This window comes from Taurulus bubalis (genome assembly GCF_910589615.1).
Source record: "Taurulus bubalis genome assembly, chromosome: 11".
NCBI classification, from domain to species: Eukaryota; Metazoa; Chordata; class Actinopteri; order Perciformes; family Cottidae; genus Taurulus; species Taurulus bubalis.
Window position 1 is genome coordinate 3,543,774 of NC_136599.1, and position 27,500 is coordinate 3,571,273.

Here is a 27,500-nt window from a genome sequence, read left to right on the forward strand (position 1 = left end):
ACACACACACACACACACACACACACACACACACACACACACACACACACACACACACACACACACACACACACACACACACACACACACACACACACGGGCTGAAATCTTGACCTGTTTTTGTTTTTTAAACGGTAGTGAACTTCCTAATGTTTATTTTCCATCTTTTAGTTTTTCGGCCTCGTCTTATCTCAGCCGTCTTCCTCCTCACCGGTTTATCAGAACCCTCCTCCCCTCTTACGTTTGACATTTTGTTCATAACAGGAGGTGATTGTTCAATTCTCTAAAGGCCAAAACAACACACTAGAGGTCTATCTTGTTTACCAAACATTGTAAAAAGATAGCAGCCTTTAAATAAGGTCAGGAGAAAAGAGGAAGAGCGCGTGGACGGACGGGGATCAGCAGGCTCTGAGCGGCTGACCAGGAGGCGTGTCCCAGGAGGCGTGTCCCAGGAGGCGTGTCCCAGGAGGCGTGTCCCAGGAGGCGTGTCCCAGGAGGCGTGTCCCTCAAGTGTCACATGACCCAGAGCTAAGGAGTTCAGTCCGGCAGGTGATGGGTTCTCAGCCAACGAGGAGCTCTGGACGAGCACGAAGACCGCGGCCGGCGGAAAGTCAGAAAACATTAAAAACATGCATTGCATGTTTGTTTGTTTTTGTTTTTTTTGGGAGATACGAACACATGACACTTTTCCTTCGGCAAAACTTTTCATTTATTCATAAAAACTTTAAAAAACACATATTTGTTTATCGTCACATACACACACACTCAATCACACACTCTCTCTACCTCACACACACACACACAAGCACATACATCCACACACATATACTATATATATATATATATATATATATATATATATATATATATATATATATGCGTGTGTGTGTGTGTGTGTGAGAGATAGAGAGTGTGTGATTGAGTGTGGATGTGTGTGTATATAAGTATGTGTGCTTGTGTTGTAATACACAAGCACACACACACTTATATATATATATATACACACACAAGCATACACACACACTCACATATATATACACACAAGCATACACACACACTCACATATATATATACACACAAGCACACACACACACATACATACACATATATATATATATATATATATATATATATATATATATATATATATATATACATATATATACACACACACACACACTCCCCTTGCAGCCCTGTTTTAAATATATATATATATATACACACACACACACACACACACACACACACACACACACACACACACACACACACACACACACACACACACACACACACACTCCCCTTGCAGCCCTGTTTTAAATATATATATATATACACACACACACACACACACACACACACACACACACACACACACACACACACACACACACACACACACACACACACACACACACACACACACACACACACACACACACTCCCCTTGCAGCCCTGTTTTAAAGGCTTAGGGTTGTTTGGGCTGTGCATTGTTTACAGAGATGATCGTCCGGTTTCATCCCAAAGCTTTTGTGAAACACAAAAAACAAAAAACAGAGCTGGGAACGGCGTGATGTCATCAGACCAACTGACCGGCTCCTCCGTAGACGCCGTGACAACTGACCGGCCGCTGTCGGTGACCGTCTGGCCGCCGACAGCTGCCTCGTCCATGTGGGCTATTAATAGAACACTGCCCTCCATCTCCCTTATTACGCAATCTCCCTTGTGTCTCTCTCCCTCTCTCCCTCCCTCCCTCTCTCTCTCTCTCTCTGCAGGCGGATGGTCATGATTGGCAGTAAGCACTCAACATGAACTCAACAGCTGCTCGACTTGTACTCCTGTAATATTATTGTACACAATAAATACAAATGTATTGATATAGGAAGGCGAAGTCCCGCCCCTTTTCCGGTGGCCCTCATTTCAGAAGAAATGTATGTAGTTCCCTTTCTTGACTTCCAAAATGATCCAAACACTTTTTTGTAACTTCCCTTTCACGGAAAATTAAAATGTAGCTGTGTGTTAATAATTTAAAAACAATGACACTGACATTACGCAACGTTCTCTCACTCAAAATGTTGTCCACGGATTATTTTGGACCAAAATGTGTTGTATTAGAGAGACATACACATGACACTTTAATACCAGACTTGTTTTAACGCACTGTTAATTTGTTTTTTTTATCATTTTCTATTGAGAGATCTGGGTGCTTTAACTCATCTGTGGGTGCTTTAAGTCATCTGTGGGTGCTTTAACTCATCTGTGGGTGCTTTAAGTCATCTGTGGGTGCTTTAAGTCATATGTGGGTGCTTTAAGTCATCTGTGGGTGCTTTAAGTCCATCTGTGGGTGCTTTAAGTCATCTGTGGGTGCTTTAAGTCCATCTGTGGGTGCTTTAAGTCATCTGTGGGTGCTTTAAGTCCATCTGTGGGTGCTTTAAGTCATCTGTGAGTGCTTTAAGTCATCTGTGAGTGCTTTAAGTCATATGTGGGTGCTTTAAGTCATCTGTGGGTGCTTTAAGTCATATGTGGGTGCTTTAAGTCATCTTTAAGTCATCTGTGGGTGCTTTAAGTCATCTGTGGGTGCTTTAAGTCATCTGTGGGTGCTTTAAGTCATCTGTGGGTGCTTTAAGTCCATCTGTGGGTGCTTTAAGTCATATGTGGGTGCTTTAAGTCATCTTTAAGTCATATGTGGGTGCTTTAAGTCATCTGTGGGTGCTTTAAGTCATCTTTAAGTCATATGTGGGTGCTTTAAGTCATATGTGGGTGCTTTAAGTCCATCTGTGGGTGCTTTAAGTCATCTTTAAGTCATATGTGGGTGCTTTAAGTCATCTGTGGGTGCTTTAAGTGATCTGTAGGTGCTTTAACTCATCTGTGGGTGCTTTAAGTCATCTGTGGGTGCTTTAAGTCATATGTGGGTGCTTTAAGTCATATGTGGGTGCTTTAAGTCATCTTTAAGTCATCTGTGGGTGCTTTAAGTCATCTGTGGGTGCTTTAAGTCATATGTGGGTGCTTTAAGTCATCTTTAAGTCATCTGTGGGTGCTTTAAGTCATCTGTGGGTGCTTTAAGTCATCTGTGGGTGCTTTAAGTCCATCTGTGGGTGCTTTAAGTCATATGTGGGTGCTTTAAGTCATCTTTAAGTCACATGTGGGTGCTTTAAGTCATCTGTGGGTGCTTTAAGTCATCTTTAAGTCATATGTGGGTGCTTTAAGTCATATGTGGGTGCTTTAAGTCCATCTGTGGGTGCTTTAAGTCATCTTTAAGTCATATGTGGGTGCTTTAAGTCATCTTTAAGTCATATGTGGGTGCTTTAAGTGATCTGTAGGTGCTTTAACTCATCTGTGGGTGCTTTAAGTCATCTTTAAGTCATATGTGGGTGCTTTAAGTCATCTTTAAGTCATATGTGGGTGCTTTAAGTGATCTGTAGGTGCTTTAACTCATCTGTGGGTGCTTTAAGTCATCTGTGGGTGCTTTAAGTCATCTGTGGGTGCTTTAAGTGATCTGTAGGTGCTTTAACTCATCTGTGGGTGCTTTAAGTCATCTGTGGGTGCTTTAAGTCATCTGTGGGTGCTTTAAGTGATCTGTAGGTGCTTTAACTCATCTGTGGGTGCTTTAACTCATCTGTGGGTGCTTTAAGTCATCTGTGGGTGCTTTAACTCATCTGTGGGTGCTTTAACTCATCTGTGGGTGCTTTAAGTCATCTGTGGGTGCTTTAAGTCCCTCCACATGTTGCCCCTTTCTCAAGAGCCCGTCTCTGAAGCCCCTGGAGAGGGAGAAGCCGGGGACCTTCATGTGGGCTGAGTGTGTCGGCCGTCAGTCCCGGGAACAAGGAGCCTCTGTGTTTTCTGTCGCTTGCTCCTCGAAATGCAAACAGCGACTCGCTTTGTCTCGCTTTGATAATAAGAGGATCGGCACACGGACACGATTCCCTCTGACGTCTGCGTCACATCAGCTACGCTACCCGAGCGGGAGCGTGCACACAGACTGCACTCTGACAGCAACTTTGCAGGAGTTGCTCCACCACAACAACAATAGTTCCAGGATCAAAGATCCAGAGATTTGTTCTTTCTCCTCTGGGAGAAAAGTGTTGACACAGCACCGGCAATTAAGCGGCTGACGACAGAGCAGACCGTGACGCACCACCCGACGCTCGCCGTGCCCGCAAAGTGAAAACAGCGAGACACCAGGATGTTGTAGGTCATTCTGATTGAGAGACACACACACACACACACACACACACACACACACACACACACACAGTCGCTGTAAATGGGATAATAGATGGGTAGGTGTGTCCCGTGAAACCCAAGATGTGTGGCATCTGCAAGCTAATGTCGCTTAAAATCTAGCTTAAAATCTCGATACTCGATATAAACATCAGGAAAAGCAATGGAATATTGGATGAACGAACGTGGGACTTAAATATATTATTTTAGCGATTAAATATTAAATATTCAAACTGATGCCCCCTATGCTTGAGTTTATGTCCATTATTTGATATTTAACTTACATTTGCAGCCAGAAATCACATTAAACAGCGTTTTTATTTACGTTTGTTTTCGTAAAACAGCGCCCCCCCACTGAAGCATCTGCAACCATTCAGGCGGAGAGTGGTACTGCAGCAGAGGAGACCAAGGAAGGTTTCCAAAACAAAAACCCATAATGCCGTGATAATAAACTCAGATGGAGCTCTGTGAAAAGTTGTTGAGGGAAAAGCTGATTAAGTGAGCGGCTTGGAGCAGATTAAAAAAAGATGGCGAGTATGAATTTGGCCGGTAATTAGAGCCACGTTGTTACGACCTGCTTTAATCTTCTTTCCACCTTAAAAGTACCAGCTTACCCGTACAACACTAGACTGACTTTTAGAAGTAGTCATCTACAGATGGTGCTCACGAAACCCCAAAACCTGAACCGAGGCCTCAAATTTGTCTGAGGACGAGCTCTTCAGCCTGAAGAAGAACTGAATCCTTTTGGAAACGCTTGTCATCTTATATATTTGAGTCACAAGTAGCTGCTGGCCGCACTGAAAAACTCCTTTATTCCCGTATGACTTCCGTTTAAAATCCTATTTTTACATAATCTAAATAATCCAAACCACTGGAGTCATAAAGGCACGTCATCTCCTGAGCCGTCCGATCAAATCAGGCAGGGGAAAGTTTATCCTGCGCGTCCGATCTCCTCTTACGCATGAAGCCGAAGCCACAACGTTGACTTTTCAGAAGTAAAAAACAGACAAGATAAAACTACGGGAACAAAACACAACAAAGTCCTGAAACTTGGATTAAAAAAGGGTCGGAGAGCCCTCAGCGGAGCGTCAGTCCTCTTTAGTTTCTTCCTCATTCTTCACTTCCCGCTCTTGAGATTTGACCTTCTGCCATCACGAGCAGGCCTGTCGCTCGGCTTCCTGTGTTGTTTTTTTTTGCGAAAAAGCGAAAGGATGCCGTTCCAAAACCAGCCGGCTTGAAGCCGAGTATCTACTCCATCCAGGAAAATAAACTGATCAGTATCTCTGTTTTTTTTTTAAAGAATATATGCATGCAAATGCATCTTCTTTGGAACCGTTAGAGTCAGTGTAGCATGCTGCGTTATGATTTGCTTTGTCCTCTATATTTTTCTACTGATCTTTCTTTTTACTCTCTGTGGAAGCAAAAACCTTCGTTCTCGCAGAAAAATATTGTCATTCCAAGGACCACTGTAGGGATTTCCCTTCACGGAGTTAAACGTTCATCACAGTGCGAAATAAAGTTTTACTGACGATCATTATCCGCCGATATCCAGTCAAATATGCAATCAGGACATCAACATTTATGCTTTTTTCTGTCGCCGATCTCTGATAACGTTAATATGGAATCCCAGTGATAGAATAAAAATATGAGATAGAAAGTTGTAATTATGAGATAGAAAGTCTTAATTATGAGATAGAAAATAAAATTATGAGATAGAAAGTTGAAATTATGAGACAGTAAGTGGCGGTGGCTTTTTAATTTATTTATTTTTTCTGTTATCTGGTGAAAAAAAAATTTCTATCTCATAATTATGACATTTTTATCTCATAATTTCTATCTCATAAATATTACTTTTTTGCTCATACAAAGTTTTTATTTTACTGTTGGATATGGACTTCCGTACCGAACCAATCTGTGTTCAAAGCGACAGGAGAAGAGCTAGTAGCATTAGCAACACCGCTAACGGAGAACCAACAGGAGGAGAGCTAGTAGCGTTAGCAGCGCCGCTAACGGAGAACCAACAGGAGGAGAGCTAGTAGCGTTAGCAGCGCCGCTAACGGAGAACCAACAGGAGGAGAGCTAGTAGCGTTAGCAGCGCCGCTAACAGAGAACCAACAGGAGGAGAGCTAGTAGCGTTAGCAACGCCGCCCGGTCACTTCATGATGCGTTCAGGCTCCGTTCAGTGATCTGGTAAAATGTCATCTTTGGTGAGAAACTTGAATAAATCCAGTTGTTTAAAGAAGATGTTTTCACAACAACATAAATATATATTAGAGATAATTTGAGCACTCGATGTACTTCTTTTCTTCTTTGAACTCGTCTGTTATCTGTGTATTTATGTTGTTTACGTACGCTGCCATCTTGGGGCTCAGAAGAAGGAAGTGTTTAAAAAGAGAGAGTGCGGAGCAACGGCTGCTGACTTTGAGGAAGTGTGATGTTACTTGTGTTTTCTAAACTAATGAGGGAGATGGATCCCTCTCTGCCTCCAGGGCTTATGATAATACTGCTGCAACCTTTGCAGGAATAAACAGTGATTTATGAAGAAAAACTAGAACAGAAAACATTGAAGAAACTCACAAACCAGCTCTCTGGAACACTTCCCCTTGAATGTCTGATGCCTGAGCTGCAAATCTTAAGATCTGACAACAATATATCATATCAAATATATATACACAATAGTACATTGTATCTACCAAGACACTTTATATTTAGAGACCCATATTGAATTTAATTGCCTTACATTCTCTTACATAATGAAAGATAAATAGTAAGTGTGTTTAACTTGCTGAAGTATCAGATTGTTGTGTAGAATCGGTTATTATTATTATTATTATTATTATTATTATTATTATAGTATAGTGGTGGTGGTCTGAACTGTACGGACCCTCAGGAGGGAAGTAGGACTAGGTGTAAGTAACTCAGTAAAATGAGAGGTTGTCTAAAGGGACTCTGGCGCTCAGAAACATTACCACTTTTGTCCAGAGGGGGCGCCAGAATCAAGACTGTCACACACCAGATAGATGATGATAATAAAAAAAAAGACAGCTGTGGAGAGACAGAGCTGCTCCTCAGGGAGACATCTGAGGGCACGTTAAACCTCCGCTGCAGTTCTTTTATTTCACTGTTTACAAACTGTGTGTGTGTGTGTGTGTGTGTGTGTGTGTGTGTGTGTGTGTGTGTGTGTGTGTGTTGCTCGGAGTCCAACGGAGTGCGTCAGTTTGATTTTGGTGCCAGCCGTCGACACGCAACACCTTCTTTATATTAACAAACTTTTAAAGTAAACAAGCAAGGGTGGAGCTCAGGGGGGCGGGGCTCCGGGGGACGGGGCTTCAGGGGGCGGGGCTTCAGGGGGCGGGGCTTCAGGTCTCTGTTTAGGGTGTTATTCAGGATCGAACTCTTCTTCACTTTACCTGCAGCCAGCCGAGCGATCGTCAGTGATGTCACACAGAGTTTTATCAGAAGACGAGTAATCAATGAAAGAGAATCACTTCGCTGATTGTTTAGCTGAGAATGTATTTGAAAGATTTTGGAAGTTCTTGTACGTCAGCGGAGAGAGAACGCAGCTCGTTAGGCCGTCAGCGGCAGAGAGCAGGTTTAAAAAAAGGTCGAAGGAGATATTGTTTGGACAGCAGACCGGAGCCTCGCGTTAAACTGCTGAGGCTTATGACAGATCCAGCTTCAGGAATACCAACATACCATGACACTTCATTCACTCACACACACACACACACACACACACACACACACACACACACGGCGAAGGCACGCAGACACATGCACGTACTTGGCACCGTCGGGACACTTTTGGAGCGTCGACATTCACGAGTAAATCTGGTCACAAGTGAAGGGAGAAGAAGTGAAACCAGAGATAGAAACAGCTGCTCAGTATGCCAATAAAATACAGAATGGAACGCCCCCTGGTTTTAACCTCTTTTTGTCTAAATCTGACAGCTTCTCTCTCTCTCTCTCCTTGGCAGCGTTTGCAGGCATCCAAACGGTCCAACAAATCTAAACTCTTTCCACCACCGTGCACCCGAGGTTAAAGACTTTTTAATATCTTTTTTTTGAACTGACCAATTAAAAATAAATAAACGATGCCGCACCAATTCTAATTAAATTCATATTATCATAGCAGATATGGAAATGTAGTTTAAGGTCATTGGTCCCGTTTGTTGAGCTGCAAATAAAACGTCTTTACGAGCTGTAAAAGCAAACACAGCAAATTACATATTTTCTGGGCTTCGTTTTTGGAATTCCATTTTGCTTGCTAGTCTTCTAAGCGCAGGAAAAGGTCTCATAGTTGCACCTTTCTGGATGTTGGATGCCGCGCACGAGGCTTAGCAGACCAAACAAATCAATCTCTGTCTTTATAAACGCGTTTAAAGTTACAGGGAGGAGACCGCAGATCCAGAGCTAACGGGTGAAAACTCCTCCTCCTCCTCCTCCTCCTCCTCCTCCTCCTCCTCCTCCTCCTCCTCCTCCTCCTCCTCCTCCTCCTCCTCCTCCTCCCTCTCTCTCACTCTCTCTGCAAAATGAGCTCATGAATATCATGTTTGTATACAATCTGTCACCGACACACGGAATTGTGTGTGTGTGTACAGATCGAGTCGAGGTGAGAAGGGAGAGCAGGACAACGTCTTTAGCAGAACTGTGTTAAGTGTGTGTGTGTGTGTGTGTGTGTGTGTGTGTGTGTGTGTGTGTGTGTGTGTGTGTGTGTGTGTGTGTGTGTGTGTGTGTGTGTGTGTGTGTGTAGGTGAGAGAGAGTCCAAATCTGATCGATTGCAAAGCTGCTTGATTAATTGTCTTTGACTTTTTGGAGGACGCGAGGATGAGTCATAATCCCGGCCCACACAGCTCTACTGTTGAGGACGTGCACACACACACACACACACACACACACACACACACACACACACACACACACACACACACACACACACACACACACACACACACAGTTTCATGAGGTACCAACACAGCGATGGGCAGAGAAGAGGAAACTAAAACGGTAGCTAAATATTTACGGGAAGTAAAAAAAACATATATTTCCGAACAGAGGGAGAAAACAAACAAAAAATAAATATATATATATATATATATATATATATATATATATATATATATATATATATGCATTATTTATGCCTCTAAGAGGAAACATATTCAGCGACACGCTGAGCACTAATTCAACACTAAAATAGATGGAGATCCATTCAGCGCCGCTCAATACAACAACACAGTGTTGGGCGTTTCCCAGACTCCTCTCTGTTTGCAGACTGAATTTCACTGCTTGTCATTAGCAAACTGGGGTGACTTATGATAAGAGTTGCGCAAGAGACACTGCGTGTGTGTGTGTGTGGTGTCGGGATATTCAGAAGTGCAGTGATTGAGAACAGGAGAAGGCAAAACACCCGTGAAGCTACGGGACACTCCGGGCTTCCTCTCAGTCAGGAAATGTTCCCACTGTACCGAGCCAATTAACTGAGGCAGCGTAACGGATTAGTTCCATCGCTGTAATCTGCAGTTTGAGCGTGAAATCATATCATCTAAATCAGTCGGCGTGACCTTAAAGTTACAATCTGGAAGATCTCTAATTTCATTCTCCATGGCGGTGATGAGTTCACTTCCCTTTGAAATCGTTGGCTCATCAGTGCAGCATGAAAGCATGGAGTTAGCGAAGGAGCTAACTAACGAGCTTAGCCGTTAAAAACAAGTGGAATTGAACAACGCAATGCTGTTGTCATCACAGGGTTCAGACACATTCTGACTAATGGGTTTCCATGACTTTCCATGACTTTTAACCACATTTCCATGAACTTTAACCAAATTTTCATGACTTTAAACCAAATTTCCATGACCAAACATTTAGTGAAATCTGGGTGTAAACAGTAAAAAGTGAGTAAATGTAGTATTTAAACTAACAATGAGAATACAAAGCATACAGTAAACCTTAAATGACACAAATGAATGAGACAATAGTTTGATTAAAAGAATAAACATTTATATAGATGCCTGTATGTATGCCTGCTTATATTTTGAGTGTCTTTCTTCTTCAAACTCAGCGTAAATGAACGACATGAACACATGAATATAACACATTTACATGACTTTTACTAAACTTTTTCAAGGACTTTTTCCAGGCCTGGAAATAACCATTTTAAAATGCCATGACTTTTCCAGGTTTTCCATGACCGTATGAACCCTGTTATTAGTATGAACCCTGTTATTAGCACGTCGCTATCGTGAGATGCATTTTAAGTCGCATGGTTTGCATGAGAGCATGACCGAATCTGTCCGCTGCTAGTTAGCTTGCATGCTACACTGGTTGCAGAAGATCAGCCAAACGGCTGCCATCTCTGAATGTTTTGGCGGACGGGAGGAGGAGGAGGAGGAGGAGGAGGAGGAGGAGGAGGAGACGGAGCAGCTGCCGGCCGGCATGAAGAGTCGGGTAGAAGAACAGATGATCGATTGAGGGCGAGTGCTGCTGAGGCAGAACAGGAGGCCTGTTGCAAGTGTCTGTTAGCGGCGGTGAGCGAGCGCTAAAGCATTTCTACTGCAGCGGTGCCAGAGCATCGCGACGAGTTTCCTCCCCCCACTAAACTGAAGCGTCTCACCGAGGGACAGATGAACAGTGTCCAGCCTGTTGGACACGAGAGAGAGAGAGAGAGAGAGAGAGAGAGAGAGAGAGAGAGACAGAGACAGAGAGACAGAGAGAGAGAGAGAAAGAGAGAGAATCTGTAGCTTCTAGCGTAACTAAAACTTTTGCAACAGGGCTGTTTGCTGAAAAACATTCCTCCGTTTCTCCTTCTCTCCTCGTTACTAATAAAGCTCTCTTCTTCACTGCATAACTGTGCACACACACACACACACACACACACACACACACACACACACACACACACACACAGTTCACCTATTAGCCGGAGCTTCTTCCAGAGGCCCTCATTACTGTACAAAATAAATGAAAATACACAACTAAAAACGCAGATAGTCCTTAAAGATGCGTTTCTCTGATCCTAGATTTAGCCTTTAATTGAACCAGATTCAAGGATATTAATATCTGCATTTTATTTCTTGAACTGCACTGCAACTTTTATTCAATATTTTTGCATTTTGACTGTTTTTTAATGTTTTCAAATGAATGTTCTCAATCGTTTTTAAATCTTGTTTTCTTCTGCATTATGTTTTAATGCTTTTATGTTAATTATTGAATCGCCTCGTTGTTGAAATGAGCTCTTGCCTAAAAGGTCATGTGACCTTAGCGCTGCGGCGCGGGATGACGAGCCGTCTGCCGCGGCCTCCTGCGGGTTAGAAATTGTCGACGTAGCGCAGAAGCCAGAGATCCTGCGGCTGACCTGTGGCGGACGTGCCAGATGCCGCATTGCGTCCTGGTCCGACCCCTCCTCCCCCCCCTCCCCCGCTCACATGACTGCATTCTACTGAGGGTGACCTTTCACCCCCGACCCCTTTGCCCGTGTCAGCGGCGCAAAAAAAAAGCTTTGATCTCTCATGTTCTGGAGAAGGGAAGACAAGGAGAAGGACGATGATGCTAAGACATGCTCTACAATCGAGGGAGGTGATTTATATGGGTAACAATATTTTTTAAGCGCGGGCTGCTCCACTTGAGGTGCCGTGTCAGCAGTCTGGATGTGGGTTAAACATCCCAGACTGGATTGGGGGGTTGGGGGGGTGTAGTAGCTGCTCCTCTGACCTCCGACAACTGGCTGTAACGTCTCCTCTGGGAGGGGGTGGACTCTCAGCCTGCTGAACCCTCCTGGTGACGGAGTCAAGACTGTAATTATGTTAAAAACAGAACCGCCCCCCCCCCCCCCCCCTCAAGGCAGTTGCTCTGGTGTCTTGTTTATGCGGACTCAGAGCTTTCTATTGATGTTACCTTACTGTGGTGACAGTGTACCTGACCAAGGACAGATAAGAAGGAAAAGCTTTCACATCAAAACAACACACACACACACACACACACACACACACACACACACACACACACACACACACACACACACCTCTTCTCTCTTATCAGTTCGTCAGTACTTTTCTTCTTCTTTTTTTTCGTGTAAATTCAAGCTGGTCTTTGTTACGTTATCAGAGCGCCCGGTGATGAGTATTGATGAGGCAGCTTCAGAGAGAGAGAGAGAGAGAGAGAGAGAGAGAGAGAGAGAGAGACATGAGTATCAGCAAAGAGGGCGAGCGGATTCATTCAAACTTAATTTGAGCTTAAATACTATTTTTTTAGCGATCCTGATATGAAATATTTGGGGGAATAGAATTTTTTAAGATCATTTTGATTTTTACGTCGCACTTTAATTTATCGTGTTGATCGTACGACGGTGTGTTTGAGTGCATACGTGTCCAAATAGTCAGTGTTTAGCTGGAAATATTATAATTCTTCTCTATGATTTTAGAGTTATTTATTAAATGAGAAAGTTATTTTTATTTGTCAAGTATTTAATGCACAAATATAAGCATTATCGTGTGCATATTTTAAATGGACAAATTATATTTTTGAATTACCGGAGGGGAAAAAAAATATGCCAATATCATCAATGATTTATATCAACTAATGTTTTAACAAGTGGTTCGAACTAGTCTGCCTTCTCAGCCTCGCCATGATATTTATTCCTTCATAACCGTTGTAAAAGGAACATAGTGAACATGTTTGTGAAGATCATCCCGCTGAACGTGAACGTGTCATAAACGTTTGTTGGCCACAGAGCTCAGTTTCTGCAGTTGGTCTGCAGAGATGCATCTACTGGCCACGCCCCCTTCAGCTCTCTACTGGCCACGCCCCCTTCAGCTCTCTACTGGCCACGCCCCCTTCAGGTATAGGCCCAGGCTTGTCAAAAAGGACACTGACCTACTTTAAAGCATCGACAAGACAAGGTGTGAATAGCACTATGTTGCAATGTGTGTGTGTGTGTGTGTGTGTGTGTGTGTGTGTGTGTGTGTGTGTGTGTGTGTGTGTGTGTGCACAGAGGTGAGCGACAGCTTTATAGCTTAGCTGTCTTTAAACATATTTAATCGTGCTACACAAAGGGCGTATTAGCTGAAGTGACGGGGAGAGAAAGGGAAATTAATGGTTCTGTTGACAGCGAGGCGACATCGCCACTGGAGCGAGACCTTGGAGGAAGAAGAAGAAGAAGAAGAAGAAGAAGAAGAAGAAGAAGAAGAAGAAGAAGAAGAAGAAATACTACATCTGGATAGCAGACAGAGCTGGGATGTCTGCAGTATAAATTCTCTTTTGTCATGAATTGTACATTTTGATAATAATAATTTATATATACACACACACACAGAGAGAGAGAGAGCCTCTTGTCACCAACTGCAGAACAAAAGCCAATTTTTGAAAGACGGAGAGTTAATCATAAAGGTCAGCAGAAGAAGGCCTGGCTAATATGACCACACACACGTTACGCAACCTCGCTCTGTGCAGCGTCAACCCAGACTTGTTTTCGTGGGAGCGGCGTGAAGGCGAGATAGCCATCAGCCACGGGAGACGTTCAGGACCCGGACGGAGAGGCGAGAGCAAGCATGCTCGGTCTTGCGTGTTTCCCTTGAGACACATGACCAGCGGCATCAACAAGCCACGCCCACAATCGAGCATACACTGAAATCTGTTTTGTTGACAAACTGCAATCAGTTTAATAAATAAATTCACCTCTGCAAAATAGAAACATTTCTAAAAGGTCCTTGTGTTTCTCGTGCAGATTTATGGCTGCTCAGTTTTTTTGTGGACTTTACTGTACTGCCACCGGCTGCAACTGTAAGCGCCGCCTGACAGCGGCTTGACACCGACAGTAACCAACAGCATGTGTGTTATGAGGGAAGCTGTCCTCAGGCTCCGCCTCCAGTCCGCTCCGGCCCTCGCTGCGGTTACATAATCAGCCGCTGCACTCGACTGATGCCAGGGTGCGTTTTCTGCGTCTGTTTGTGGTTGTTTTCTTTGCTTGAAGAGTAATAAAGAACTTCCTGAGCACACATGTGCATGTGTCTGTGTGTTAAAACATTATGCAAAGACAATGGGAGCACAAACTCACTGCATTGCATATGAAACATTGAAGAAAGAAAAAAAAGCGCACACTCAGCACACACGGCTTCCTGTCTGACACACAGTGAGCAAAACACACCGATGCATCCACCGGCCCGGCTCGTCATGAGAGGTAACGACAGGGATATTATAGCGCCGTCAAGTGAGACATTCACATACATATATGACGATAATATAAGATAAAGTAACCGGTGGAAGGCTTCTCCCGCCCTTTTTCATTCCTTTAACCACCTTCCTAAAAAGGTGAGCATTGCTATATTTGCACATATTTTTTTAAAAGAACAACAAAAACAACCTGTTGTTATCCAAGTCCTTCATAATGTTTAAAAAAAGTAGGTGTTGTTTTTTTCTTTTGGCCGTGCATCTCCGCCTAAAAACTACCGCCTCGTTGGTTTGAGGTCAACGCTCGTAGCTCGCCGTAAAACAGGAAAGTGAAAAAAATAACAGTTGAGACTCATATTCCGAATATAAACGCGTCTCAAAGAATGCTTTTAAAACACGAATAATATCGCCAGACCCCCACATGTTTTAATCAAGCAATTTATTTAATAAAGCAACAAAGTAACTATCTCCATAAAGCAACAAAGTAATATCTTCATAAAGCAAACAAAGTAACCATCTCCATAAAGCAACAAAGTAACTATCTCCATAAAGCAACAAAGTAACTATCTCCATAAAGCAACAAAGTAACTATCTCCATAAAGCAACAAAGTAACTATCTCCATAAAGCAACAAAGTAACTATCTCCATAAAGCAACAAAGTAACTATCTCCATAAAGCAACAAAGTAACTATCTCCATAAAGCAACAAAGTAATATCTCCATAAAGCAACAAAGTAACTATCTCCATAAAGCAACAAAGTAACTATCTCCATAAAGCAACAAAGTAACTATCTCCATAAAGCAACAAAGTAACTATCTCCATAAAGCAACAAAGTAATATCTCCATAAAGCAACAAAGTAACCATCTCCATAAAGCAACAAAGTAACTATCTCCATAAAGCAACAAAGTAACTATCTCCATAAAGCAACAAAGTAACTATCTCCATAAAGCAACAAAGTAACTATCTCCATAAAGCAACAAAGTAACTATCTCCATAAAGCAACAAAGTAACTATCTCCTTAAAGTAACTATCTCTTTAAAGCAACAAAGTAACTATCTCTTTAAAGCAACAAAGTAACTATCTCTTTAAAGCAACAAAGTAACTATCTCTTTAAAGCAACAAAGTAACTATCTCCTTAAAGTAACTATCTCTTTAAAGCAACAAAGTAACTATCTCTTTAAAGCAACAAAGTAACTATCTCTTTAAAGCAACAAAGTAACTATCTCCATAAAGCAACAAAGTAACTATCTCCATAAAGCAACAAAGTAACTATCTCCATAAAGCAACAAAGTAACCATCTCCATAAAGCAACAAAGTAACTATCTCCATAAAGCAACAAAGTAACTATCTCCATAAAGCAACAAAGTAACTATCTCCTTAAAGTAACTATCTCTTTAAAGCAACAAAGTAACCATCTCCATAAAGCAACAAAGTAACTATCTCCATAAAGCAACAAAGTAACTATCTCCATAAAGCAACAAAGTAACCATCTCCATAAAGCAACAAAGTAACTATCTCCTTAAAGTAACTATCTCCATAAAGCAACAAAGTAACCATCTCCATAAAGCAAACAAAGCAACCATCTCCATAAAGCAACAAAGCAACTATCTCCATAAAGCAACAAAGTAACTATCTCCTTAAAGTAACTATCTCTTTAAAGCAACAAAGTAACCATCTCCATAAAGCAACAAAGTAACTATCTCCATAAAGCAACAAAGTAACTATCTCCTTAAAGTAACTATCTCCATAAAGCAACAAAGTAACCATCTCCATAAAGCAAACAAAGCAACCATCTCCATGAAGCAACAAAGCAACTATCTCCATAAAGCAACAAAGTAACTATCTCCATAAAGCAACAAAGTAACTATCTCCATAAAGCAAACAAAGCAACCATCTCCATAAAGCAACAAAGTAACTATCTCCATAGAGCAACAAAGTAACTATCTCCATAAAGCAACAAATTAATATCTCCATAAAGCAACAAAGTAACTATCTCCATAAAGCAACAAAGTAACTATCTCCATAAAGCAAACAAAGCAACCATCTCCATAAAGCAACAAAGTAACTATCTCCATAAAGCAACAAAGTAACTATCTCCATAAAGCAACAAATTAATATCTCCATAAAGCAACAAAGTAACTATCTCCTTAAAGCAACAAAGTAACTATCTCCATAAATCAACAAAGTAACTATCTCCATAAAGCAACAAATTAATATCTCCATAAAGCAACAAAGTAACTATCTCCTTAAAGCAACAAAGTAACTATCTCCATAAAGCAACAAAGTAACTATCTCCATAAAGCAACAAAGTAACTATCTCCATAAAGCAACAAATTAATATCTCCATAAAGCAACAAAGTAACTATCTCCTTAAAGCAACAAAGTAACCATCTCCATAAAGCAACAAAGTAATATCTCCTTAAAGCAACAAAGTAACCATCTCCATAAAGCAACAAAGTAATATCTCCATAAAGCAACAAAGTAACTATCTCCGTTCTCCTCGTCTCGAGCGATTGGGCAATCCTGGCCCTCGTCTCCAGCTCTGGCTCTCTTCTGCCACATTTCGAAACTCTTCTGGCTGGAACACCGAACATGTGGTCAGTTGTCCGTTCACGCCGCCTCCACACACACACACACACACACAACACACAACACACACACACACACACACACACACACACACACACACACACACACACACACACACACACACACACACAGCCGTACAGTTGCGGCCAGAGGCTGAATTCCACTTCTATTCTCGTCGTGGGACACTTTTAGCACCGGCCACAAACTTGTGCGTTAAATAGAAAAACTAAAATACGGCCTGTGAATGAAACCAAACACAAGAGGCCTGTGCCTTTGGGTCAGCCTCTCCGTACCTGTTTCTGGGGACGGGGATGTGGGAGGAAGGGAGCGGCTGCCTCTCCGGCGGCGGTGCGATCCGGCCCTGTGCGGCGGCCCTGAAGCTGTTGGCCAGCTCCGCCTGTTTCCCTGGGGTCCGGATGTCCAAGTGCATGAAGCCGCCCGGCGAGAGCCCGTTCACGGCCGGGCAGTGGGTCGGACTGGCCCTCTTCAGGATCCCGGAGGAACCCGCGTCCCTGTGGTCCCCGAGGCCGGCCTGGAAGAAAGAAAGACAGACGAGTCACACACTAAATAAAGTCAAACGATCACGTTGAAGCAAGTGATCGGAATTCATACACCAGTGTTTATTTTTGGGGTTTGACTATTATATATAATATAAATGAGCATTGATCTCTTTTGTTTGCTTGTTTTCTTTTCCGACCTAACAGACAAAAAGCTAAAAAAAAAATTATTTACGGTCAAAATTATTGATTACGATAAAGGTAATTTAATTTCTCCATAACAATATATATAAAATAAGATAAGATGATCCTTTATTTGCAGCAGCATAGTGGACATAACTAGAAAAACAAGTACAATAAATATATAATTACACAGTAAAAGTATAATAAAAAGTGTAAAAGAAGACAACAAAAACTAAAATATGATATAGTGGGACTGAATGGTTGCACAGTGTAGAATATAGCACATCACAATATAAAATGTGTTTTGGTATTACCATAAATTAGTAGTCTAAATGAAATAACCACAGGGCAACGCCTACTTGTGTAAACTGTGTTTGAATGAAATACTTGACAATAATTATTGAGATTAATAATTGTTTCAAGTGACATTACAAAGATTTTAATAAATAATGATGTTTGTTTGTTAATTACATTGAATGGTCTGTGAAGTTAAAACAGAGCTGCAAACTTCAAATAATATTCCCTCAAAATATTCCACAATTTGAGTTATTATGTATTAAATATATGATTTTGTGACCACAAATAACTATCATGAATTATTACATGTGAAAAAGCAGAGCAGCAAATTATTACATTTCACTAAATGTATCATTCAACTAATCTTTGCAGCTCTAAAACCTTTGATAGATTATATTCTTACCCAACTGCCATTATCGCCCTGGCATTCACTAAACGTGTTTGAATAAACTCTTATCTCATCCACATCAAAAGCAGGTGTGGCAATTCACCACCTGTGCATATTTCATGCTGCAGGGTCAATCAGTAACTGACATGACGACATTAACTTGACCCTGCAAGAGGGAAAACACACACACACACACAGGAGTGTGTGCGAAATGCAATGCAAAAAACGTACAATTTAAAGAAAAACGCTCTGCAAGAAGAACCCTGCTGCATGAAAAACAACTAAAAACATATCACATGTTTACTAAAAAGCACCATTATGAGCTCGGCACTGGGTGAAGCCCTCCCAGTAGCTCCACCCAGCAGCTATGGGAGGAGAGAGGGAGGGATAAAGGCCGGTACTTTTTTCTTTTCTGTAAACTTTGCACACAGAATGAGCCGCCATTTAAAGCGGTTTGGTTATCACGTTGTTAGTCCACGACCGAGTTGGTGGAATAAATAAACAACAAAGTGGTTTTAAGAACAACGTGATGAATGTATTTAAAAAAAAAGGTACACAATATATATATAAAAGTAGGGTTAGTGTGAGAAAAATAAAAAAAACGCAACAGCGGCGCGTGAGAGCTGTCAAACTCAACAGGAATGACGTGACGTCGTTACTTTGGGCGTACAGTTCACTTTACCGGCTAAAAATGTATTAAAAAAAATTAATAATGATTAAAACATTTTTAAAAAAAACGGCGCTTACTTTTTCCACGTCGTGAGAGATTCGTCCGCTCCCTCGCGGGGACGTGCGCTCTCCTTTCGCCTCCTCCTTCTCCTGCGCGCCGCCGCCGTCCATTCGGCATCTGTAGAAGACGGCGGGCCCGTGCGTGAACACCGGCGGCGCGGGGCCTGCGGGGACCCGGCTGTCGCGGAGCACGGAGCGGCCCGCCCGGCAGTGGAAAGCCGCGCCGACGACCCTCGTCCCAACCGCCGCCGGCCGCCGCTGCTGCTGCGGCTGCGGCTCCAGATCAAACCGGGTGTCCATGTTCAGACGGACTAAAGAAAGAAAACCAGCTTTCTATAGATGTTAGTGCACAGGTCTGGAGTTGAATACATTTATCAGGATTGTCGCGAGTGTCTTTAACTCCGGGGTTTTCTAGTCTACGTGTTTAAAAAGTTTTGCCACCGCCACCCACCCAGGATATCCAAACAGCCGCCCGGTTCAGGGGGGGATACCGTGTTGTTTTGCCTCTTTCCTCCAAAATGAATGCCACGCCCACCTCTGCTCTGCTCCCATTGGTCGAACGCGTACATAAACATTACACTTTGGCACGCGTCCACCGCGAGACGGCCGCTGATTGGCTGGTTTGACTGTGTCGATCACGGAGATTTTTTTCTTTTTTTCTTCTTCTTCTCTTTTTTTTCTTTTACCCTCCTTTCCAATGTGGGCGTGGCCTCAGTTTACCGGCCGGTGTCTGCAGTCGACGAGCCGGTCTGCGAGGAGGAAAACAAACAGCCCGCAGCCAGCGGAGCGGTTAGGTTTTCTACTATTTTAACGAGCAGGGCTAAATGAACAATCTTTTTTTTGCTCGGATTGCTTCCTCCTCCTAATAGTTGCAAACGTAAAATGGATTCTTATCCGGTTGTTTTCACGTACAATTAATAGAACAGTTATTTCTCTGGACACTGTACAGCAAAACAAAAAAATGCAATCCAAGAAAGTAGTCCTGCAGTAAATGCGGAGGTTTATGAAGCGAGGTTCAGTTTTTAGAGCTGTGCTTGTAATGTCGACTTGTTTGCGTTTCAAGGTGGACACAATAATGGAGACACCCTGCTTTTGTATACTGCATTGTTTTATGTTTTCTTGTGTCCACTCAATGTGTTTTCTACACAAAAGATATACATTAACTGTCCTTTCTTTTTAAATGTACTTAACAGTTTGTGTCTATGAAGTAACTTTCTTTGCCTCGAACTTGCCTCAGCTTATAAACATGTTATTAGGCTTATACTGTTGTTATAACTGTTATTATAAATAACTTTCGTTTTCTTTTTACATGAGTGGAGGCACCTGAATGCCTCTTTATCTAATCTATTCTAAAATACCCGCCGAGGCCCAAACACTTCATGGTTTATCGCTTAACTTGCCACACTTTTAGTTTAATGCAAGCTGCTTTTACTGCAAGCTACTAATAACCAGGTACTAATAACCAGGCACTAATAATCAGGCACTAATAACCAGGCACTAATAACCAGCTACTAATAACCAGGCACTAATAACCAGGTACTAATAACCAGCTACTAATAACCAGCTACTAATAACCAGGCACTAATAGCCAGGTACTAATAACCAGCTACTAATAACCAGGTACTAATAACCAGCTACTAAAAACCAGCTACTAATAACCAGCTACGAATAACCAGCTACTAATAACCAGCTACGAATAACCAGCTACTAATAACCAGGCACTAATAACCAGCTACTAATAACCAGCTACTAATAACCAGGCACTAATAACCAGCTACTAATAACCAGCTACTAATAACCAGGCACTAATAACCAGCTACTAATAACCAGCTACTAATAACCAGGCACTAATAACCAGCTACTAATAACCAGGCACTAATAACCAGCTACTAATAACCAGCTACTAATAACCAGGCACTAATAACCAGGTACTAATAACCAGGCACTAATAACCAGCTACTAATAACCAGCTACTAATAGCCAGGTACTAATATCCAGGCACTAATAACCAGCTACTAATAACCAACTACTAATAATCAGCTACTAATAACCAGGCACTAATAACCAGCTACTAATAACCAGGCACTAATAACCAGGTACTAATAACCAGTTACTAACAACCAGCTACTAATAACCAGGCACTAATAACCAGTTACTAACAACCAGCTACTAATAACCAGGTACTAATAACCAGCTACTAATAACCAGGCACTTATAACCAGCTACTAATAACCAGCTACTAATAACCAGCTACTAATAACCAGGCACTAATAACCAGGTACTAATAACCAGCTACTAATAACCAGCTACTAATAACCAGGCACTAATAACCAGGTACTAATAACCAGCTACTAATAACCAGCTACTAATAACCAGGCACTAATAACCAGGTACTAATAACCAGCTACTAATAATCAGCTACTAATAACCAGGCACTAATAACCAGGTACTAATAACCAGGCACTAATAACCAGCTACTAATAACCAGCTACTAATAACCAGCTACTAATTACCAGGCACTAATAACCAGCTACTAATAACCAACTACTAATAACCAGCTACTAATAACCAGGCACTAATAACCAGGTACTAATAACCAGGTACTAATAACCAGCTACTAATAACCAGGCACTAATAACCAGCTACTAATAACCAGGCACTAATAACCAGGTACTAATAACCAGCTACTAATAACCAGGTACTAATAACCAGGCACTAATAACCAGCTACTAATAACCAACTACTAATAACCAGCTACTAATAACCAGGCACTAATAACCAGGTACTAATAACCAGGTACTAATAACCAGCTACTAATAACCAGGCACTAATAACCAGGTACTAATAGCCAGCTACTAATAACCAGCCAGACAAGCAAAACACCAACACACGTTATAATGTGCCACTTTATTAGAAAAGTAAAAACTCACTTTAATATTTTATGAAGGTTAATATAAAACATTACAATCTTTTGCATATCTGCACTGTCACACTATACTTTATTATATTCATTATTTTTAAACTAAACCCTGTGCTTTATTAAGAACATACAACATTGGCTACAGCTGTCACAGCAGTATTGGCCCATAATTATGAAGATTATTAACAAACAGCGTCTGCGTCCGCATGGAGAGCATAAACGATTTCTGCAGCCACACAAAGTACAACGTGTCTGATAATCTTCTTTTTTCTTTTCTTTTTTTGTCTCCACAAATATACTGTATACTGTATGTTACATCGGAACAACATCGGAACAGCAACAGAGTATTTTTTACACATTTACATCATCATACTGTATTTCTTTGTGCAATGAACATCCGTCTGGATCAGTGTTTTTACTGGAACAGTGTTCAACAAAATATATATATATCGGATCAGTGCTTTCTCTCAGGATAAAGAAAATGTGACACATAAAGTGACAGCCAGAGCAAAAAAATAATAATAATTAAGGATTAATAGCCAGCAATGTGGAAGGGAACTCATTAAGCGTCTCAGCTGTTTCTCATATCAGACAGTAGTTGAGCTGTTGGTGCATCGTTGATATCAGACTGGTACCCTCCCTCTCATATCCCTCCCTGAGTCCCTCAGAACTGGACATCAAAGCCCTCCTCCCCCTTTCCTCCCCTGCACAGGCGAGGGAGAGAAAAGAAAAGGGAGGTCAGTGACGGTTATTGGAGGATGAACGCAGCTCGGGGGAGGGGAGGCTGACCAAGTGTGCTGCATCCCCTGAAACTGGAAACACACGTATTAATGTTGCTGTGTGTGCATGTGCGTGTGTGCGTGTGTGTGCATGTGTGTGTGTGTGTGTGTGTGTGTGTGAGAGAGTGAGCGGGGGAGGGTCCTTCGAGGTCCGTGTCCATTTTGCAGTGATCCTCGTCCAGCTTTCATATGCGAGCTGTTCTTCCTCTCCCTCCTCACCTCTGTTGAGCTTTTCCTGCTCCCTCAGAGCGGAGGATAAACAACACTTCCAGAGGCTTCTCCACCTCCTCCACCTCCCCCTCTCCCTCCCTCCTCCTCCCCTCCTCCTATACCCCTCCAAGTTGCTGCTTTTGGAAGAAAAATAACAAATAAAAACAACCCCCTGAATGCTGCTTTGCATCACATGGTCGAAAGAAAAAAAAAAGCACAACAGAAAAAGATTAACAAGAGATCAATAAGTACCACAATATTTCATCTCCATATATCAAAGCATGCACTTTTTTTTTTTTTGTTCAGTATTTTTTGGATCAAGCAGGAAAAAAAGTTGCACCAACAACATAAATGTACTGTTTTTCATGGCAGTGGCATGAGCTATAGAACCAATGGTGTTTTGTCAGTAGGTAAGAAAGAAATCAAAAAACAGTGCATTAAAACACAGAGTGCAAGATTTGTTTTTACATACTCTCCGACACAGTAGCATTTTTTTTTTTGTATTTACGTTGTTTCAACCCGTCTTCTCTTTGCACAGCGAAGGATGCATCCCTCAGACCACCACTCATCTTTACCGCCTTGCATTATCGCCTCTAATGTTTTGTTTCTTCTTCTTCTTCTGTTTTTTTTAATGTTCCCCAAAGCTACATGGGAAAGACAATGTTTTTAATGTGAGGGAACTCAGTGCAGAGGCTGGAGACGAGGGTGCAAGGAGGCGAGGGTGCAAGGAGGCGAGGGTGCAACCTTCCAAGGGACGCTCGCTGGTAGTTTTCATGCTCTTTATTTCCCTAGGAGTCCGAGCACTCTGTTGTTATTTCAGCCGCCAGACTGGAGTCTGGGAAACCGTGCAGGAGCTCTGACTTGAGACCAGAAAGAAAGTCAGAACCGTCCTTGGAAAACCTTCACGGCATCTTAATGCGCAACTAAGGCAAACACCCCTTCAGCAGTCCAGTGCAACATGTATAATAATGGCCATAAAATGTTATGTTTACTCGTATTAAGTGAAGCGTCCTCTCTTTCGCTTCCTTATTTAAAAAAAAAAATTCTTCTCTTATTTTCTTCAGTAATACAGTAAAAGTTCCGCATTGTGAAATCGGTCACCCGTATCACTCGGGGCAAAATTCTTGCACAACCCACTGGAGAACCCTGAAACGATCACTTCACCCAGCAAGTACACTCTGAGAAGTAATGTTGCTAACCGGAACTACATGGGGTTCTTCGGCTTGACCTCGTCGAAGAAGCTATTTTGGTTTAAGGTCGAAGCTTTAATAAAAAGACCCACCTGGAATCCTTTCAGCGGGCTCTACCTAGAACCCAACATACAGGATTCCACTTAGGACCATCTGTGATTGGTTCCACCCAGAGCCCCCTATGAGATGTTCCACCCAAGACTCTCCAGAGGTTATATCCAGAACATTTCCACATTCTAAGAGTGCGAACAAGAACCAACCAAAGGGTTTTTACCGAGAACCTTTTAATATTCCAAGGGTTTCATCTAGAACTATTCCCTGGGATTCTACAGTGAACCTTTGTGTCTATACAAAGAGTTTCATCTAAAACCAGCCCAGGGGACTCTATGGAGAACCCTTGTATATTGCAAGGGTTTCATTTAGAACCCACCGAGGGGGCTCTGTTGAGAACCCTTATATATTATATACGTTTCATCTAGAACCCAACCAGGAGACTCTACCAAGAACCCTCGTATATTCCACAGGTTTCATCTAGAACTAGACCAAGGGACTCTACCAAGAACCCATGAACATCCCAAGGTTATGATCTAGAACCCAACCAGGGGACTCTACCAAGAACCCATGAATAACCCAAGGTTATGATCTAGAACCCAACCAGGGTACTCTACCAAGAACCCATGTATATTCCACAGGTTTCATCTAGAACCCAACCAGGGGACTCTGCCAAGAACCCATGAATATCCCACGGTTATGTTCTAGAACCCAACCAGGGGACTCGACCAAGAACCCTTGTTTATTCAACAGGTTTCATCTAGAACCAGACCAGGTGGTCCTACCGGGAACCTTTTCATATTCCAATATTTTCATATAGAACCCTAAAGGGGCGGGCCTGATGTGGTGCAGGGCAAATCCTACAACGATCCTGATTCGCATTCAGTTTTTTGGGGTTGTGGTTCTGGATTGCAGGCGTTCTCTTTGAACAGCAAAAGCGTTCAACAATCTTTGGAGAACTCTGTCGTTCTTTGGTTGAAAACGGTTCTTAGTGGAACCCGTAGTCTCACAAGGAACCCTGGAAAACCCCTCTCCAAAAAAAGGGCTTCTTCAGAAGCAAAAGGTTCCAGGTATAACCTCAGCCCTCCTGGAAGAACCAGTTTGGGAACCCTTCATTCTTAGAGTGTAGCCTATGTGTGTGTCGAGGTGTGCCTTCGTTCCTCCTGCTACAGATGTTCGTCAAATCAGAGCGTGGATTGTCGATTGTTAAAAAACGTTCACTAGTTATCACGTTATTGATCATTGCTAATAAGCTTTGGGACACATTGACGGTAATTTGGGACTTGAGCGCTAATCAGGCCAACAACTCAACACGTCTGCACTCAGAGAACCTGTTTCAGATGTTTGCTGAGGGAGAGCTAACTACCGCAAATCTCTGTGACATCCATCTGCTTATATTACATAAATCTCCCCCACGGTGAGCCATGTGTGTGTGTGTGTGTGTGTGTGTGTGGGTGACAATAGCTAACAGTGTGCCTCATACTCCCAATATACATACAATATTCCTTGCTACTACTATTTTCAGATGTGTGTTTGCACAATGCATGCACATACTTTTTTTATTATATATATATTTTTATATATATATATATTAAAGTGTGTTCTTCTCCGGATGTGAGTTACACAACATACTCGTATAGTGTTCATATAAAAATAAAGATATTATGGAAAATGATGCACAGACAGGTGATTATGGTCAGTGACACAGTTGGTTGAAGATTCCATTTTTCTCATCTTTTGTTAAAACATATTTGGTCCATATTTGGGCTGAGGCTGGTTCTGAAGCGCAGACCAATCCATGGGTAAGTCTAAACCTGGATTAAGACCCTGTTTGCACCTGATGTCATGACAAGATGGATCCTCGTGATGTTTGTCTGCAGACGGGCCTCTTCTATCTATGTACAGCAGCCGGTTGGCCCGTGATCAGGAAGGTCCCTTCCAGGACCCTGGTGTGTTTTGGGCCCGGTCCGCCTGTCGGCCGGCTACAGCCCGGTGACGTACATCTCCATCCCGTCATTGAAGGTGAAGATGGTGGTGGTGCTGGAGCTGTTGGCCCCTTGTTTCACATCGCTGATGGTCTCATAGAAGTTTTCCCCGCCGGGCGGGCCTCTCGGGGGCGGGGCGGGGGGTCCTGGAGCCTGAGGCGGCGCCGGTGCTGCCGGTGCTGCCTGCTGCTGTGGCGGCGGCTGCACCGGCTGTGGCGGCTGCGGCGGCTGCGGAGGGTTCTGCTTCTTCCTCTTCAGGGTGGCAGAACCCCCAGCCGCCGTGCCGTTATTGGTCCCCGCCTGCTCCCGCTTCCGGTGGCTGTCGATGGTAGCGTACGCCGGGTCGGGCTCCGCGGTCCAGAGCCTGTCCCCCACCGGCTCGTAGCAGGGCTCCTCCTGGGAGCGCGCCTGGCCCTGCTGGACGCCTCGGCCCCGGCCCCGGGAGCCCCCGCCGAAGGAGCGCGGCAGGGTCTTTGATCCGTTGTTTTCCATCGGCGGCTTCTTCTTCTGGGTTTTACACACGATGGAGTAGGTGTCTGCAATCTGAGGACGCACACACAGGAGAGTGGAGTGTTAGGTCCTACAGGCTGTGTATGATGCCGGGATTTAGATCACAGTCATCGTATTGCATGTTTCACACTTTCAATGCGGCAAGATGTTCTTTTGGATTAATGTCCGGTAGCCCTTTAAGCCCTAAGCCTAACCCTAATAACCCTAACCCTAACCCCTAATCCTATTTATTGTTTGAGTTGTGTTTAAAGGTTGTACATCGGAATTATATATAATTGTAGCCCTGATTTTTATGTTTAATTTGATACCTAACATGTTTTTTTTGGGGGGGGGGAGGGATTTATACAATGATTTTCTTTCTTGATTTTCCTGATATAAAAAGGATCCCCCGATTGGGGGACCCTTTTGGGCTTAACAGGTTAAGTCACATATGTAGGCCCACTGATGAAAGCATTGCAATATTTAGATATTTGCAGTCTAACAAACTGAGTGTCTGAAAAATAACGCCGCATTACAGTTCTTCTCCTTTGAATAAACAATGGACACAATTCAGGGGGGAAAAAGTTTGTTGTAATGGAATTTAGACTCTAGACCGCGAACCTCTCAAACAGTGTTTTCACTCAACAGATATCTAAATCAACTATGACTGAAATATTTGGCACCAATCACCGAGACGATTCCCGTAGAAGAAATTCTTAGTTGAACGAACATTCATACGATTTTATTGACTAATCATGGATTCGTTGATTTAATTAGAATAAAATGAAGAATCATGCAAAAGCGCC

General features: G+C 42.6%; 2 protein-coding genes across 2 annotated transcripts in view; both read right to left on the bottom strand.

The window, feature by feature from the left end:
• Nucleotides 1–19,370, bottom strand: part of slc2a4rg (SLC2A4 regulator) — a gene marked incomplete at both ends in the record, with an annotated part of 39,611 nt that extends 20,241 nt beyond the window's left edge. The window contains 2 exons of the mRNA XM_079226448.1: nt 17,270–17,508; nt 19,089–19,370. Coding sequence (XP_079082574.1) covers nt 17,270–17,508; nt 19,089–19,370 — 521 coding nt within the window. The remainder of the gene's footprint in view (nt 1–17,269; nt 17,509–19,088) is intronic.
• Nucleotides 19,371–26,202: 6,832 nt separating this feature from the next.
• The window catches only part of LOC306743884 (uncharacterized protein), a gene marked incomplete at both ends in the record, with an annotated part of 13,061 nt that continues 11,763 nt past the window's right edge, over nt 26,203–27,500 (bottom strand). The window contains one exon of the mRNA XM_079226449.1: nt 26,203–26,748. Within this exon, the coding sequence (XP_079082575.1) occupies nt 26,203–26,748 (546 nt within the window). The remainder of the gene's footprint in view (nt 26,749–27,500) is intronic.